This window comes from Panthera onca, chromosome E2, assembly GCF_046562875.1.
Source record: "Panthera onca isolate mPanOnc1 chromosome E2, mPanOnc1 haplotype 2, whole genome shotgun sequence".
NCBI lineage: Eukaryota > Metazoa > Chordata > Mammalia > Carnivora > Felidae > Panthera > Panthera onca.
Window position 1 is genome coordinate 7258512 of NC_138353.1, and position 19115 is coordinate 7277626.

At 46.4% G+C, this 19115-nt stretch overlaps 1 protein-coding gene across 1 annotated transcript in view; it reads right to left on the minus strand.

Annotated features, from left to right (window-relative positions):
- The window catches only part of ZNF175 (zinc finger protein 175), a 34839-nt gene extending 24423 nt beyond the window's left edge, over positions 1-10416 (minus strand). Inside the window, exons 1-2 of the mRNA XM_078439390.2 lie at positions 10253-10416; positions 6602-6862 (exon numbers count right to left, since the gene is read on the minus strand). Coding sequence (XP_078295516.2) covers positions 6602-6673 — 72 coding nt within the window. The 5' untranslated portion in view covers positions 6674-6862; positions 10253-10416. The remainder of the gene's footprint in view (positions 1-6601; positions 6863-10252) is intronic.
- Between the last annotated feature and the right edge of the window lie 8699 nt (positions 10417-19115).

Consider the following 19115-nt stretch of genomic DNA (forward strand, 5'->3'; position numbering starts at 1 on the left):
AGGGAAGGAAAACTTACAGACTCAATCCATGAAACCAGCATTACTTTGATTCCCAAACCAGAGACCCAGCAAAAAAAGAGAACTACAGGCCAATATCCCTGATGAATATGGATGCAAAAATTCTCAACAAGATACTAGCAAATTGAGTTCAACAGCATATAAAAAGAATTATTCACCATGATCAAGTGGGATTCATTCCTGGGCTACAAGGCTGGTTCAACATTCACAAATCAATGTGATACATTACATTAACAAAAGAAAAGAACCATATGATCCCATCAATCGATGCAGAAAAAGCATTTGACAAAATTCAGCATCCTTTCTTAATAAAAACCCTTGAGAAAGTCGGGATAAAAGGAACATACTTAAACATCATAAAAGTCATTTATGAAAAGCCCTCAGCTAATACCATCCTCAATGGAGAAAAACTCAGAGCTTTCTTCCTGAGATCAGGAACACGACAGGGATGTCCACTCTCACCGCTGTTGTTTAACATAGTGTTGGAAGTTCTGGCATCAGCAATCAGACAACAAAAGGAAATCAAAGGCATCAAAATTGGGAAAGATGAAGTTAAGCTTTCACTTTTTGCAGATGACACGATATTATACATGGAAAACCCAACAGACTCCACCAGAAGTCTGCTAGAACTGATACATGAATTCAGCACAGTCGCAGGATACAAAATCAATGTACAGAAATCAGTTACATTCTTATACACTAATAATGAAGCAACAGAAAGACAAAGAAACTGATCCCATCCACAATTGCACCAAGAATCATAAAATACCTAGGAATTAACCTAAGATGTAAAAGATCTGTATGCTGAAAACTATAGAAAACTTATGAAGGAAACTGAAGAAGATACAAAAAAATGGAAAAGCATTCCGTGCTCATGGGTTGGAAGCATAAATATTGTCAAAATGTCAATACTAGCCAAAGCTATCTACAGATTCAATGCAATCCCAATAAAACTGCACCAGCATTCTTCTCAAAGCTAGAACAAGCAATCCTAACATTTGTATGGAACCACAAAAGACCCCGAATAGCCAAAGTAATTTTGAAGAAGACCAAAGCAGGAGGCATCACAATCCCAGACTTTAGCCTCTACTACAAAGCTGTAATCAAGACAGCATGGTATTGGCACAAAAACAGACACATAGACCAATGGAATAGAATAGAAACCCCAGAACCAGACCCACAAAAGTAGGGCCAAATAATCTTTGACAAAGCAGGAAAGAACATCCAATGGAAAAAAGACAGTCTCTTTAACAAATGGTGCTGGGAGAACTGGACAGCAACATGCAGAAGGTTGAAACTAGACCACTTTCTTGCACCATTCACAAAGAAATAAACTTAAAATGGATAAAGGACCTGAATGTGAGACAGGAAACCATCAAAACCCTAGAGGAGAAAGCAGGAAAAAACCTCTCTGACCTCAGCCACAGCAATTTCTTACTTGACACATCTCCAAAGGCAAGGGAATTAAAAGCAAAAATGAATTACTGGGACCTTATGAAGATAAAAAGCTTCTGCACAGCAAAGGAAACAATCAACAAAACTAAAAGGCAACCGATGGAATGGGAAAAGACATTTGCAAATGACATATCGGACAAAGGGCTAGTACCCAAAACTTATAAAGAACTCACCAAACTCCACACCCGAAAAACAAATAATCCAGTGAAGAAATGGGCAGAAGACATGAATAGATACTTCTCTAAAGAAGACATCCGGATGGCCAACAGGCACACGAAAAGATGCTCAACGTCGCTCCTCATCAGGGAAATACAAATCAAAACCACACTGAGATACCACCTCATGCCGGTCAGAGTGGCTAAAATGAACAAATCAGGAGACTATAGATGGTGGCGAGGATGTGGAGAAACGGGAACCCTCTTGCACTGTCGGTGGGAATGCAAACTGGTGCAGCCGCTCTGGAAAACAGTGTGGAGGTTCCTGAAAATGTTAAAAATAGATCTACCCTATGACCCAGCAATAGCACTGCTAGGAATTTACCCAAGGGATACAGGAGTGCTGATGCATAAGGGCACTTGTACCCCAATGTTTATAGCAGGACTCTCAACAATAGCCAAATTATGGAAAGAGCCTAAATGTCCATCAACTGACGAATGGATAAAGAAGATGTGGTTTATATATACAATGGAATATTACTTGGCAATAAGAAAGAATGAAATCTGGCCCTTTGTAGCAACGTGGATGGAACTGGAGAGTGTGATGCTAAGTGAAATAAGTCATATAGACAAAGACAGATACCATATGTTTTCACTCTTATGTGGATCCTGAGAAACTTAACAGAAGACCATGGGGGAGGGAAAGGGAAGAAAAAAAAAGTTAGAGAGGGAGGGAGCCAAACCATAAGAGACTCTTAAAAACTGAGAATAAACTTGGGGTTGATGGGGGGTGGGAGGGAGGGGAGGGTGGGGGATGGGTATTGAGGAGGGCACCTTTTGGGATGAGCACTGGGTGTTGTATGGAAACCAATTTGACAACTTTCATATAAAAAGACAAAAACAAAACAAAAAAACAAAAAGACAGTAACAAGTGTTGGCAAGGATGTGGAGACCAAAGGACCTTCATGCACTGTGGGTGGAAACGTAAATGGGTGCAGCCACTGTGGTAAACAGCACGAACGGTCCCCTAAAAATTAAAAATAGAAATACCACACAATCTAGTATTTCCACTAATGGATATTTACCCAAAGAAAATGGAAACACTGACTTGAAAAGGTTAGGACTTGTCGAAGTCCTAACCCCCAGTACCTCAGAGTGTGCCTGTATTTGGAGACACAGTCTTTTAAGAGGTAACCTATGTTTATTGCAACATTATTTACACCAGCCAAGATATGGAAGCAACCTAAGTATCTATCAACAGGTGAATGGATAAAGAAGATGTGGTGTGCATATAAATGTTAGACATACGTGTGTGTATATACCGTGTATAGACCGGAAGGGTCTTGTGCTAAGTGAAATAAGTCAGAGACAAATACTGTATGATTTCACCTGTATGTGGAATCTAAAAAACAAAACGAATGAACAAGCAAAGTAGAAACAGACCCATAAACACAGAGAACTAGTGGCTGCCGAAGGGGAGGAGGATGGGGAGATGGGCAAAGGTGGGGAGTGGGGAGTACAGGCTTCCAGCTATGGAACCAGTGAGTCTCAAGGATAAAAGATACAGCGTGGGGAACACTTGTGGTGACAGATGACAGCACTTGTCAATTTAATATGTTGTACACTTGTTACCAATGTACCATTGTGTCACTATACTCCAATTTAAAAAAAAATTTTTTTTTTTAACATTTATTTATTTTTTGAGACAGAAAGAGACAGAGCATGAACAGGGGAGGGGCAGAGAGAGAGGGAGACACAGAATCGGAAGCAGGCTCCAGGCTCTGAGCCATCAGCCCAGAGCTCAACGCGGGGCTCGAACTCACAGACTGCGAGATCGTGACCTGAGCCGAAGTCGGAGACTCAACCCACTGAGCCACCCAGGCGCCCCTATACTCCAATTTAAAAAGACCAATAAAGCAACAACAACGTAAAAAATACAAATTAAAGCAGCCGTGGCATCTATTTATTTTTGATCAGATTAACAGGCTTAAAAAGTAGAGAATAACAACACAATATTGGCAGAAGCCGAGGGAAGACCACGATGAAAAGACTATGCGAATGTTGGTGGCAAATAGCCTAACACGAACAGAGAAGCTGAGTGAAAATCTGAATTAGCAACAGGAGGATCTACTGAAACGGCAAAACGAAAACCAGGGCAAGCCGGCAAAATTATTTTCATCATCTAAAAGGAAATGAGACGATATGAAGTAACTAACATGTATCATAACACCCACTTGAACACGCTTTCAATCCTGCTCTTAACAGTTCAACACATATCAAGGCAAAAGGAAAGGCATTTACCTACGATGTACTGTTTGTCACCGTTTATGGGCTCAACTGTGTCTCCCCTCCAAGCTCCCCGCACCCAAGAAAATTCTTATGGCGAAGTCCTAACCCCCAGTACCATGGAGACATGGTCTTTTAAAAGCCTGGGTGTCTCAGTTGGTTGTCTGTCTGCCTGACTTTGGCTCAGGTCATGATCTCGTGGTTTGTGGGTTCAGAGCCTAGAACCTGCTACAGATTCTGTGTACGTGTGTGTGTGTCTCTCTCTCTCTGCCCCACCCTCCTCCGCTGGCACTGTCTCTACCTCTCTCTCAAAAATAAAGAAACATTCAAAAAAATAAATAAAAGAGGTAACCAAGTTAAAATGAGGTCAGTAGAGTGGGCTCTGATCCTGTATGACTGGGGGTCCTGATAAAAGATTAAGGGGCACCTGGGTGGCTCAGATGGTTAAGCCACTAGTTTAGCAGCTGACTTGATTTCAGCTCGGGTCTCGATCTCAGTTCATGAAATCAAGCTCCTCCCCCGTAAGGAGCCTGCTTTGGATCCTCTCTCCCTCTCTCAAAATAAATAAGTAAACATTAAGGGAAAAAAAGAAGAAAAAAAAAAGGAAAGGAAATGAGACACAGACCCCCACAGAGGGAAGATCACACGAGGACAGTCAGAAGCCATCCATCTACAAGCCAGGGAGAGAGGCCTCAGAAGGAAGAACCCTGATGACATCTTGACTTTGCATTTCCAGCCCCTGGAATCATGAGAAAATACATTTCTGTTGTTTATGCCACCCAGGCTGTAGCACTTCATGACGGCAGCCCGAGCAAACTAACAGTCACACAACAAAGATCTTGGACAGTTCTGGGTGAAATTTGGGTGTTTTACCTTTTCATTTTTGGCATGCCTTTTAGGGGGCACCTGGGTGGCTCAGTAGGTTAAGCGTCTGACTCCTGATTTTAGGTCATGACTTCATGGTTTCGGAGTTCAAGCCCCACATCAGGCTCTGTGTGGACAGTGCAGAGCCTGCTTGGGATTCTCTGTCTTCCTCTCTCTGCCCCTTCCCTGCTCACGCTCTCACTCTCAAAAAGAAATAAACATTTTAAGTTTTTATTTATGTATTTGAGAGAGAGACAGTGCAAACGGGAGGGGCAGAGAGAGAGCCAAAGAATCGGAAGCAGGCTCCAGGCTCTGAGCTGTCAGTACACAGCCCGATGAGGGGCTCAAACCCTCGAACCCTGAAATCATGACCTCAGTCGAAGTCAGACATTTAACCGAGGGAGCCACCCAGGCGCCCCAAAAAATAAACTTTTTTTTTTTTTTTTTTTTTTTTTTTTTTTTAACATTTATTTTTGACACAGAGACAGAGCATGAACAGGGGAGGGTCAGAGAGAGGGAGACACAGAATCTGAAACAGGCTCCAGGCTCTGAGCTGTCAGCACAGAGCCCGACGCGGGGCTCGAACTCACAGACCGCGAGATCATGACCTGAGCCGAAGTCGGCCGCTTAACCGACTGAGCCACCCAGGCGCCCCCAAAATAAACATTTTTAAAAAAAGAATGACTTTTAAGTATCTGCGGCAATATCTTTTAATTTTTAAATGATTTTTACTCGGCATTTATTTTTAATAGTTTTAATGTTCTCCGATGTTTTCTATTATCAAATGTTTCTGTCAGGTGGAGTGGATTTTAAACATAATTGAAATATATAATCTTCTCACAGTATGTTGGTTCACAGTGGTAATAACCCATGCATTTACTATACTTAAAAAACAGGACATCTCTCTGTAACTGATTATAAACCCATCACAAGGCAGTGACACACGGTTTATTATTATGGCCATCCATTACTGTTTTAAAACACACAATGTCTTGGGGCGCCTGGGTGGCTCAGTCGGTTAAGCGTCCGACTTCGGCTCAGGTCATGATCTCACAGCCCGTGAGTTCGAGCCCCGCGTCGGGCTCTGTGCTGACTGCTCAGAGCCTGAAGCCTGTTTCGGATTCTGTGTCTCCCTCTCTCTGACCCTCCCCCGTTCATGCTCTGTCTCTCTCTGTCTCAAAAATAAATAAACGTTAAAAAAAAAAAAAAAAAATTAAAAAAAAACAACAACACACAATGTCTTTAAATACAGACTAACTTGTAATTTAGGAAGTCTTGAGTATACCCAAGAATCTTTCTTTCTTATTTCCATATATTAAATATTAATATCTGGGGGCAACTTAGAAACACTATTCTCTGGCATTTTTATTCATCGTGAAAACAGGAAAACCCACACGTGTCCTTAGAAGGCAGTTCTTGCTCTAGTATGCTATGTTCCTGTAAACCCTGCGGAGACGGGAAACCAAGCAAACCCCTGCCAGCAGGTAAAGAGAAGTCAGGTAGGGGGCAAGCGGCTGAGAACACGCGGACACACCCAGTGGTGGATGAAGTTTCGCATTTCCCTGCCAGTGGCTGGGGCTTCTCACCTGGATCAGGAGCTACCTTTTCCTCTTCCTCTGCCCCAGGGCCAACCCTCCCCTCCATCAGCCCGGTTTGGTTTCCTCTACAATACAGATGGCCTGTGAACGAGGGGACATCAGCCCCCGTGGCCCGCCCTCAGCAGGCGGATGCACATGGTCTGAGCGACACAAAGTCCAGAATCTGCTGCTTTCTGTATCTGCCCTCAATTTCTGGAAACTGTCCCTGGAGTGGCTCCTGCTTACCTCGCATGGTCCATCCTGCTCCTCTGAACCCAGGGCCTGGGACCTCTGGGGCAAATTCTCGCCAGCAGTCATGTCTCCTCTAGGCTTCACTTCTCGGTCTCTCTTGTGGGCAAGTCCTTTCTTCCCGGGAGCCCAAAGCTGGGTGGGCACCTGGAGGCTTCAGTCAGAGCTGCAGGGGAGAGTCTGGCTGGGCTTCTAAGGAGACCGGCAGCGTCATTGGTGTGGTCTGATCCGGGGGCTCTGCAGAGCCACCGGAAAGTCCTGGAAAGGGAACACCCACACAGTCATTCATCGAACATTTGCTCCATGCAAGTATTTTCGAGAGTCCTTCGGGGAAGGCCACTGTGCTAGACATAATTTTTTTTTATGTTTATTTATTTATTTTGAGAAAGAGAGGGAAACAGAATCCCAAGCAGGCTCCAAGCTGTCAGCACAGAGCCTGATGCGGGGCTCGATCCCACGACCCTGGGATCATGACCTGAGCCACGCTTAACTGACTGAGCCACCCAGGTGCCCCTATGCTACATACTATTGATGTGGGATCATAAGGCAAGCTAACATCCGCAACCCCCACCCCCACCAGGTGGGATACATGTGATATCCCTCAGGCACCTGTGGCTGCCCAAGAACAAAGGAAAAGGGAAAACGAATGGTTAACTGACCGAGGTCACAGTCAAGCAGGACAGGAATCCCGTGGGTTTACGTAAGTCTTGGTAAATTACAAGAAAAAGACAATCTTATCAATAGCCTAACCTCCAGAAACCCAGACTCAGTCTCCTGGAGCCTTAACATCACCCTCCCCTGCATAAAGATGTGGGGAACAAAGGCAAGAAGGAAACGGTAAATAAGATTAAATTTCCTTATAACCTGCAGTGCATGGAGGCCAGAGTGAAACATTCCTCCCAGAACTCCCTACAGTCTTAATGCTTTGCTAGAGAAAAACAACTTTAGCTTAACAACAGCTAGGCTTCTAGTATAAGTCCTCTTTTCTTTAGCACATGAATATCGTTTTTGGAAACCTCCCTTTTGCCTTTCCCTCCCCCAACTCCATAGTATATAACCAGTCACCTGTCACAGCCCCAGTGCGGCTCTTTCTGCCCACGGGTCCTGTTCCCATGCTTTAATAAAATCACCATTGTGTATCAAAGACCTCTGTCTTAAGATTTTTTTTTTTAATGTTTATTTTTGAGAGAGAGAGAGAGAGAGAGAACACGTGCATGCACGCACCAGCGGGGGAGGGGCAGAGAGAGAGAGAAAGAGGGAGACACAGAATCCGCAGCAGGCTGCTGGCTCTGAGCTGTCAGCACTGAGCCCGACGCGGGGTACGAATCCAGAAACCGCGAGACCATGACCTGAGCCGAAGTCAGACGCTCAACCAAATGAGCCACGCAGGCGCCCCTGAAGATTTCTTGGCCGTCAGCTCTGAACCCCCACCACCACTCCAAAACCCCACTGCTATGGAATAAAAGCTCAGAAGATCCCAGTTTTTTTTTTAGGTTTTTTCTTTTAACTTTTTTTTTAACGTTTATTTTTGAGACAGAGGGAGACAGAGCATGAATGGGGGGAGGGTCAGAGAGACAGGGAGACACAGAATCTGAAGCAGGCTCCAGGCTCTGAGCGGTCAGCACAGAGCCCGACGCGGGGCTCGAACTCATGGACCGCGAGATCGTGACCTGAGCCGAAGTCGGAGACTCAACCCACTGAGCCACCCAGGCGCCCCAAGATCCTAATCACAGTAAGAGTTTGCTCTAGAGGACGGTTGAATTGTAGCTCTGCCACCTTTTAGCTGTGAGAATACGAAGATATTACTTTAACTGCAGTTTCCAAAATGGAAATGCAAGTTTTTATCACAGGCGACGGGAAACTGGTACGTGCTGATGAGGCTTACGACGCCTCCGGCACCTGCGCGGCACGCGGTGAACGCTGGATAAAAATCAGCAAGTTAAGTAAGGTTATCAGGTACCTGGTTCTATTTGCACGTAACCCTGTCAACTAAACATTACCATCACGATTCTACCCATTTTGTGGATGAGGAAACTGAAGCTGAGTGCTGTTACATAATTTGCCTTGCGGTCACTCAGTCCGCAGAAGGAAGGAAAGAGAACCAGACCTTCCTCTGCCTTTTTTTTTTTTAAACATTATTTTTCAATGTTTATTTATATTTGAGAGAGAGAGAGAGAGAGGGAGGCAGAGAGTGAGCGGGGAAGGGGGCAGAGAGAGAGAGAGAGGGAGACACAGAATCCGAAGCAGGCTCCAGGCTCCGAGCTGTCAGCACAGAGGCCGACTCGGGGCTCAAACTCACCAACCGTGAGATAATGACCCGAGCCGAAGTCAGATGCTTAACCGACTGAGCGCCCCAGGTGCCCCTCTCGTGTGCCTCCTAAATTGCACACAGCTGCCTCTATCCCACGTGGTCCCCTACCCGGTCAGCTTCCATAAACACCATCTCTTTCTCCCATAGTCTTCAGAGAGCTGAGGCTTTGAGCCGGGCACGTTAGTGTGTCTAAGCTTCTGGACATTTCCGTGCCCATCCACAACACCCTAGACAGCCCGGACTTTTCTAACAAAGATAAAACTTAAATTTACTGTACTTACGGGGCGCCTGCATGGCTCAGGCGGTTAAGCGCCTGACTCTTGGTTTCGGTTCAGGTCATGATCTCAATGTTTTTGCGTTCGAGCCCAGCATCCGGCTACACACTGACCGAGCCGAGCCTGCTTGGGATTCTCTCTCCGCCCCTCCCCTGCTTGCTCTCTACCTCTCCCTCCCAAAATAAAGTAAGTTTACTGCACTTAACCCCTACCTTCACCCCCAAACCTGCAGACATGCATCAGGACCCCATCACCTACCATGTCTTGACAATACATAATAAATTGCCTTCCAACGCCGCACCCACATGCAGTCATGACAGCAAGGGCCTCCAGAAATCCCCGAAGAGTGAACCACAAGATGGCCAGAAGGTCGCCTAATGCCTCCCCCGACACAACACGGTCACAGCCAGGCTCCACAGGCTGCCAAGAAATGTCTCTCTCCCAGGGACTGAGTTGCACAGGACCCGGAATAATCCCCAACACCGGCTTCCAATTAATGCAACCCAATAGGAGATCCTCATCCATCTGTTCCACTGTCAATTTCTGACCCTTATCACGTCCACAGGGACCTAAGGAGAGACCTTGGAAACCCCCATAACAGATTCCCTAGGCCTCCAGTCGATGGGCTCCCATAAGCTACCCTCAGCGCCCCACTCTACTGATTTCTATAGGTCCCCAAGTACACTAGTCCCCGATGTTACAATGGGGCCCTCCAAGTCCCCCAATCCCTGAAGCCGCTTGCCCCTGCATCAATCACTGCCTCCAGGGAGTCACTCCCCCAGCGTCCCCAGTGCCACCTGAGGCCCGTCCAAGAAGCCAGTTCGCCGTCCTCAAATGAACGACTGTCAAGGACCAACAGTATAAAAGTTGATATTAAAACACACTTGGAATTTAAGTTCCCCCCAAATACTTACACACACGGAAAACACGCAAAGACTGACAATGACCGAGCCAATCACCCAACTCAGATTAGCAGCCGCCGCCTACCCCACAGCTCCCGTCACTAAAGACCCCATCACTCGCAGACCCTCGCCACTCGTCCCCCGAGCCCGTCACACTCACCGCAAGCCGAGTTCCCCTCATTGGCCCCACAGGACGTCCACTGCTGACATCCTAAATCACCGCAGCGTCCCACGCAGGCGACGGACAGGTTAGACCCAGTTAACAACCTAAGCGAAATGGCCGCGCTGGGCCACTTCCGGCCTGGGTTCGATTCCCGTGGGCGTTTCTTGGCGCTCCGGCGATTGAATGGTGCGCAGGCTTAGTAGAAGCCGTGAGGCCACGCCCTGCCAGTAGTTATCATGGCGCACTACAGTCTATTCGGCGGTTCATCTTCTTACAGCGGTTGTCAAGGGAAGGACATGGCCGCGTCCATGAGGATTATGATACCGGAGGCCGCCATTTCCCAAAGACTTCCATTCCGTACAGCCAGGGAGGGCGTTTGCAACCTCACCAAGTCTTGGGATCCATCCCACCTTGGCAGATGTATTACTTACTTGTTTGCATATGTATTTCTAGGAGACACTGGCATTGTATATCCCGAAAAATACCTTTTCTTTGTATTTTCACACTGATTTAAAACTCCACACTCAGGAGGTGCCTGGCTGGCTCAGTCGGTGGAGCATGCGACTCTTGATCTCTGGGTTGTGAGTTGGAGTCCCGCACTGGGTGTAGAGTTTACTTAAAAATAAAATCTTAAGAAATAAACAATTTTAAAGAAAGCTTTAAAAAATGAAAAATAAATAAATGCTCAAAATCCAGGTGTTCTGCTCCCTCTTCCCTACCACAACTCACCCTGCAACAGAGATGCTAATGGTGAGAGGCAAATGGGATCCCAGAGGGTGTTGAGTCTGGCACTCAAACTCTCCATCCATCACCAGATTCCCCTGGAGGCAGCTGGGACCCCAGGCTCTGAGGACTGGGTAGGCTGGGGGCTTGCTTCTCAAGGGTCCAGCTTAGTCTGGCAGGAGTTGCTGACAATCACGGAGACCAAACACAGGGACTGGCCCTTCAGGACTGATAGAGAGGAGCCATTCCCCAGTGCGCTGCAGCTGTGGTAAGAAAATGGTAGAGACAGAGAGAGAGACAAAGCCAGACCTAGTGTTCAGAAGTAATTCCTCTCTTTCTGTTTCTCAGTCCCCATTGTCTAATTATTCATTTACAAAGTTCTGTAGGCATTTGCTGTTGTGGGGAACAAAGGCAGAAGGAAAAGTAGATAAAATTAAATTTCCTTATAACCTGCAGCCCATTGACAGATACTTGAGACAGGTGAGTAGGATGTTCCTCTAGGAACTCCCGACTGTTTTAATGTTACTGCTTTGCTAGAGGGAAAAACAATCTTAGCTTGCGGTAGCTAAGACTTCCGGGATCCCGAACATCTTCTTTAGCATATGAAAATCCTTTTGGAAACTTCCCCAATCTTTACTTCTCCCAATTCCCAAGTATGTAATCAGTCACTCCTCACAACCCCAATGCAGCTCTTTCTGCCCTTGGGTCCTGTCCCCGTGCTTTAATATAAAAACCCTTTTGTGCCCCAAAGACATCTTAAGAATTCTTGGTGATCATCTCCAAACCCCAATATTTCCACATCATTTATGTATTATGTATAATGTATGTATAATAATCCAGTACAAAGATTCTGGAGCTGGACTCCCTGCGTTTGAAGCCAGCTGTTCAGATATGGGCAAGTTAGTTAACCCCTCTGTTCTTCAGTTTCTTGTTTCATAAAGTTGTGCTTTTGGCGGGGTACCTAACTGGATTTGTGTGAAAGCCGCGTGGTGGCATGGGTAGTGAAAGAATCCACCCAAGGCAGAACAAAGGAAATAGAAGTTCAATGAATACACCAGAAGGGAACTGGGGAAAAACAGTGAGGGAGACACTGGCTGCAGGGAGGTAGTGGGTGGGGGCTGTATTTAAAGGGGTAAGTGTGGCGTCTGGGTGGCTCAGTCGGTTGAGAGGCTCAGGTAATGATCTAGCAGTCTGTGAGTTCGAGCCCTGCATCAGGCTCTGTGTTGGCAATTCAGAGCCTGGAGCCTGCTTCCGATTCCGTGTCTCCCTCTCTCTCTCTGCCCCTCCCCTGCTTGCTCTCTGTCTCTCTCTCTCTCTCAAAAATAATAAACATTAAAAAAGAATTTTAAGGGGGAAACCCCTTTTGGTATTTGGTAACTGTGCCTGGTTGTAAGTAACCCATTGATTAGTTAGGGCCTATGGATATTTTGAGGTGGGTCACCTTGATGTGGGAGCAGAAGGCAAGCCTTCACCCCACAAACACCCTGCCAGGTGGGATATGTGTGATATCCCTCAGGGACTCCCGGCTGCCCAAGAACAAAGGAAAGGGGGAAATGAATGGTTAACTGATAGAGAGCACAGTCATGCAGGACAGGAGTCTCCATCAGTTTACCTATGTCTTAGTAAATTACAAGAAAAAGGCAATCTTCCAGAAACCCATAGACTCAGTTCCCTGGAGCCCCAACATCACCCTCCTCTCCATAGTGATGTGGGGAACAAAGGCAAGAAGGAAATGGGAGGTAAAATTAGATTTCCTCATAACCTACAGCCCATTGACAAATACTTGAGGCAAATACAGAGTAGAACATTTCTCCAGGAACCCCCTACTGTCCAAAAGTTAATGTCCTACAGGAGGGAAAACAACCTTAGCTTAACAATAGCAAGGCCTCCCTTATCTTAGGAGTCCTCTTTAGCACATGAAAGTCCTGGAGGCCTCCCTTTTGTCTTCCCTCCCCCAATTCCATAGTATATAATCAGTCACTCTTCATAATCCCAGTGTGGCTCTTTCTGCCCAAGGGTCCTGTCCTTTAATAAGTCACCTTTTTGCACCAAGGGCGTCTCAAGAATTCTTTCTTGGCCATCAGCTCCGGACCCCCACCACCACTGCCAAACCGCATCACCCTGATGGGCCTGGTTGTTTTCAGTTGATGCTCTGTTGGTCTCTGTGGGCCCTTTCTCTATTCCGTTGCTGTTGCCTAAAAGCAGCCTCTACAATGATCGTATTCAAAATGTTCGAAACAGTGCTTTTACGTAATAAGAATGAGCTGTCACTGGAGAAAAATATTCTATTTCATTCATTCAACAAATATTAGGTTCCTATCATGTGCCCAAGGAAAAAAAAATGAAGGATTTTATTTTTAAGTAATCTCTACACCCAACATGGTGCTAGACCTCACAACCCCAAGATCAAGAGTTGCACACTCCACCGACTGAGTGAGCCAGGAGGCCCCCAAGAAAGACTTGTTGAATTTTTTTTTAATGTTTATTTATTTTTGAGAGATTGAGACAGAGTGTGAGCAGGCGAGGGGCAGAGAAAGGGAGACACAGAATCCGAAGCAGGTTCCAGGCTCTGAGCTGTCAGCACAGAACCCGACGTGGGGCTCAAACCCACTAACTGTGAGATCATGACATGAGCTGAAATCAAGAGTTGAGTGCTTAACTGACTGAGCCCCCCAGGTACCCCTGTAGTTTAGTTTATAAGTCAACTTCTAATGCTGTCATTCCCAACTCTGAGATTATATATAATGTATATATAATACACAATGTATGTGTGTATAAACACACATATTTATATTTATGCTTATATTTATATCCTGCCAAGTTTTCCTCTTTTCACCTCTGCCCTCCACATTTCCACACACACTCCTTCCCTCTTGCCTTACAGGATTAATTTCCACAACCTGAAAATCCAAGGCCATTTCGATCCACAGCTGTCTTTGCTCTGCTCTTCCTTCTTCCTAGCATGCTTTTCTACTCCAAAATCATCAGATATACACTTCTACTTGTCCATCTTACTCTGCTTAAGTCCCTCTTCCTCCGGGAAGCCCCTCTTGATTGTTGTCTCATTGAGCTGCCTCCTTAGCCTGAGTTACTACATCACAACACTCGTCGTCATCATAAATTTCATTAAGCTTAGTCCAAATCTCCTGGTGTTTTCTTTCTTTTTCTTAGTAGTAGAGTTTGATTTTTCTGAGTTTGAGCCTTGACTACTCTCACCGTCTAGCACAATGACCTTTACCTAAGGGTGCCCGGAAATTTTACGTGGAGACCATATGGGTATTGCCTCTCCAGGACTTTTTGGTGTCTCTGCAGAACCCCCAGGTCAGACCACATCACCGAGGCTGCAGGTCTCTTCACACCCCAGCCAGACTCTTCCCAGCAGTTCTGATGGGAGCCACCAGATGCTCACCCAGCCTGGGGGAAGTGGAGTTGTCAGCAAGAGAGACTGAGAGATAAAGCCCAAAGGACATGCCTGCTGAGGCCCCAGAGGAGCAGGATGGACTGTACAAGGTATGCAGAAGCTCCGGGAACAGTTCTCTAAAACTTGAGGGCAGACATAGGAAGCAGCAGATTCTGGGTTCCCTGCTCCTGAGATACTACTCAGCAATAAAACAAGTGACCCACTGATGTATACGATAGCATGCAGGCATCACAAGAAGCCAGATGTAAAAGAGTCTACAATATGATTCCATCTTATGAAGTCCTAGTGTGACCCAAACTAAGCTACGGCGATAGAAATCAGTAAAGGCTGCCTCAGGGAGGGAGCAGTATGATGGAAATGTGTGTAGTGATGAAAATATTCTACATCTTGATTGGGGGGGGGTGAATACATTTATCAAAACTCATTAAAACCTGGGTACTATATATAAATACACTATACAAAATGTATTTATTATACACAAATATATTTGCATGTTATATATGATGAGTATATGTCATGCATATATGATAACATGTATGTAAGATAGGGTAATGGTGGATACATGATATTATGCTTTTGTCCAAACCCATAAGACTGTACAATACACTAACAGAACCTTAGTTTGAACTATGGACTTTAGTTGATAATGATGTATCAATATTGAGTCCTTAATTGTAATAAATGTATTATGCTAATGCAAGATGTTAATAAAGGGGAGACTGTGATGAGAAGTGGGTATATATGGGAACTCTCTGTACTATCTGCTCAATTTTCTGTAAAATGAAAACTGTTCTAAAAAATAGTCTATGGCGGGGGGGGGTGGGGCGCGGTGCGCCTGGGTGGCTCAGTTGGTTAAGCGTCCAACTTCAGCTCAGGTCATGATCTCATAGTTTGTGAGTTTGAGCCCTGCGTCAGGCTCTGTGCTGACAGCTCAGAGCCTGGAGCCTGTTTCAGATGCTGTGTCTCCCTCTCTCTGCCCTCTCCTGCTCGTGCTCTGTCTCTCTCCGTCTCTCTCAAAAATAAATAAACATAAAAAAATTAAAAAAAGAAATGGATGGGAAAAGTTGTTTATAATCACACCAATGCAAAATAAAGAAAATATAAATATAAAACTACTTTTCTAATCTTGAATTAGCAAAAGTGAAAAAAAGTCCATCATACCAGGCACTCTTATGGGGTGTCTGCAGATTTAAATGCATTGGAAAATGTCATGTTGGCTTCAAATAGAATTGGAAGAATCATCTCCACTTTCCACATAATGTATCAATGAGGAATGCATTTTGCTCTAAATTACGAGGCAGACTTTCAGGAACCTTAATAAATAGGGTTTTATTTTTCTTTCTTTCTTTCTTTCTTTCTTTCTTTCTTTTTTTATGTTTATTTATTTTTGAGGGGGGGGGGAGATGAACAGGGGAGGGGAAGAGAGAGAGAGAGACACAGAATCTGAAGCAGGCTCCGAGCTATCAGCACAGAGCGAGATGCGGGGCTCGGACCCATGAATCCTGAGATCATGCCCTGAGCCAAAGTTGGCCGATTAACCGACTGAGCCACCCAGGCGCCCCAAGGGGCCTTTATTTTTCTCACAGAACACGATGTCTAGAGGTGGGCTGCTAGGAGCTTCGATTTCAGCGGCTTGGCAGAGCCCACCAGACATTCTCCGGGGCAAATAAGGAGGAGGGAGAGGGGCCGGTTCCTCCCTGGTTTTCTCACTCCTAGGTGGGCCCAGTCCTGACTCAGCAGCTTTCCTGGACTGAGACCCTTCCACACCGCCCAGATATTCCTGAACTCGGGACCGCATCCTGCTTCAGCACCACGGACAGCGCCACATCCAGCTTTGTCTGGGCGGGAGAGCGCGCTCCCCGGTGGGCAGGTGCTGGGAGAATTGAGAGAGGCTTGCGGACGGATTTGAACGGGATAGGTGCCCACCACCCCCGCTCCAGTCTAGCTTTGCCCTTCCTAGACTCCTTGCCACCGCCAGAAAATTAGGGCCTTAGGGTCAGTCATACCCTTCGTGTGGGACTGCTCACATGCCCTTGGTTTCTTGCCTCTAGGGGCCAACTCGACCCCCAATCTCTTCAGAGATCCCTCCTTGTCTGGGATAAACCTTTATTCTCTTCCTCACCTCTTACAGACAGGAAGGGATTCTCTCCCCAATAAGCTGATCTCTTCCTCCCCCTTCCCCTCCCCCCTTCTCTTTCCCTCCCCCCTCCTGTCTCTCTCTCCCTCTTCCTCTCCACGTGTCCCTCTTTCCTCCTCCTCCTCCTCCTCCTCCTCCTCCTCCTCCTCCTCCTCCTCCTTATTCTTCTTCTTCTCTCTCTCTCTCTCTCTCTCTCGCTCAGTCTCTGGCCAATACCCAAATGGAGCTCTGGAGGACTGAGAACAAGACTCACCACCCTTTCCTGATTCTAGCTGTGTCCCAAATCCTGAAAGATGGTTTAAAAATATGCCTCTGTGTCTGTCAGATAAATGAAGGAATGGAATATCAGGAGCTGACTGAGGCATTGTCTTTGGGAGCCAAGGAAGACATTCAAAGTGTTTAGGCACATGTGGGACCTTGCTTAGATTGGGAAGAGTTCTGTGACCTCAGAGATGGAGCACTGTCCATGGGAGACTGGGAAGCTAAGTGAGCCTCCATGGAGGAGAGGAATTGTGGCACCTGGAAGAGTGTGGGGGAAAGGGGGAGAGAGATTCTGTATGTGCAGAGCTCAAGGGAAATGTGAGAAGAGGTAAAGACCCAGTCACAAGTTCTACCTCACCCTGAACCCAGGCTACAGATTCAAGTCTGGAGCTGGAGTCAGGGCTCCAGGCTCAGTCCCAACCTCTATCCCTGCAGACGAATTCAGCAGTTCAGCCAGTACTTCCTGAGGTCTCCAGGGTGGGTCTGACATGGAGAGGATTTGTTCCCAGGAGTGTCTTGGTGTTCTGTTCCTCCATCTTCATAAGAGAGTCTCCAAGAGGGGTGCCTGGAAGGCTCAGTCGGTTAAGCGTCTGACTTCAGCTCAGGTCATGATCTCATTATCTGTGGGTTTGAACCCCACATCAGGCTCTCTGCTGGCAGCATAGAGCCTGCTTCAGATCCTCTGTCTCCCTCTCTCTATCCTGTTCAAGCTCTCTCTCTTTCAAAACTAAACATTAAAAAAAAAAAAAAGAGGGTCTCCCAGAAACCTATCTGGGGAAAACAGACATTTAAACTCCACATCTCTCTTGAAGGAAGTGGACTGGTCTTCAGAAGTTGAGAGGCAGGGTTCTGGGGCACAGGAGGAAGGAAACCCCCTGCCCCCCCCCCCCCAACACACACAATGTGGTTCAGAGAGTTAAGGGCTCCACTTTCACTTCCTCTGCAGTGGCCTGAGGGAGAGAGAGGTCTCCCTGTTGAAGGGAGAAGCTGGGGACAGAAACCATTCATTGAATCCAGAAAGCATCCCCCCCTTCTACCATCCCTCAGATGCCTCCCCCCCCAAGCTGGGAGAGGATAATCATAAAGTGTTAAGGGAATCTATCTAGACTATTCTCTGCATCCCAGGGATGCCAATGCTGCTGTGGTGGCCACAACTGTGAGGGCAAGAGAGGTCTGAGGAAGAGGTCTGAGTGGGGCTGTGGTCAGACACTCTGCTTGCTACCATGGTCCCCGGAGGATGGTGTAAGTATGATTTGTATCCTTCCATCAGTGACAGTGAAGGAGGCCTGTGCCTCCTATCCCATTCTGGACTGACTTTGACCCATCCACACCCACCTTCAGATCCGAAAAACATCATAATCCTTCTCTGGCCACAGACCCTATCAAAACCAAAAAGTGAGAACCTCCTCTTGGAGGGGCCCCCAGTTGGTCTCTGAGCATCAGATTTCCCCAAATTCAGACGAGTGGAAATAGTTTAGGATACAGAAATATGGGGGCGCCTGGCTGGCTCAGTGGAGCATACAACTCTTGATCTCGGGATTGTGGGTTTGAGCCCTATGTTGGGTGTAGAGATTACTTCTTTAATCCACACTCTTAGTGAGGAGCCCAATGAGGGGGTTGGAACTCATGAACTGTGAGATCATGACCTGAGCGGAAATTAAGAGTCAGATGCTTAACTGACTGAGCCACCCAGCCACCCCTGTGTAGAGATTACTAAAAAAAAAAAAAAAAAAAAAAAAAAAAAAAAAAAAAAGGACAGGATAGAGAAATATGGCTTCCAATATATGAGACTGTCTCTGAACATGACAAACAGCCAAAACTCCCCAGGAAAGAACCCCAGAGATGGGAACTCATCTCCTTATCTAGAGGGTGGGGAAGATATACAGAGCCCTGAGGCTCATAGAAGGAGAGGACACTGTAGAGGTTGTACCCAGGATCACACTCCAGGGTCTGAGTCTTTTCATCTTCTCCAGCTTGTACCAGATGCCCCAAGTCTACACCCTTCTAACATGTAGTGCAGAGTCAATTCAGAATATAATTAGCGCTTTGCCAGGAGCTTGCGTAAGAGGATGCTTCTCTCCTCCCCAGACCCCAAGACCCCCACCCCTGAGTACTCATTCATGTCTTCAGATCCCAAGATCACAACCCCAGCACTACACATCAGGTGACCTCCCTAGGTCTGTGATGGACAGAACCATCTGAGAAGGTCAGCCCATGGTTAAAGCATGTAAGTGATTTTCCAGGCCTGATCATAGGCAAATATGAAGGCTTTCCCTGGAGGGCAGACCCCTGCGGGTGGGGGTGGGGGGCTGGGAAGC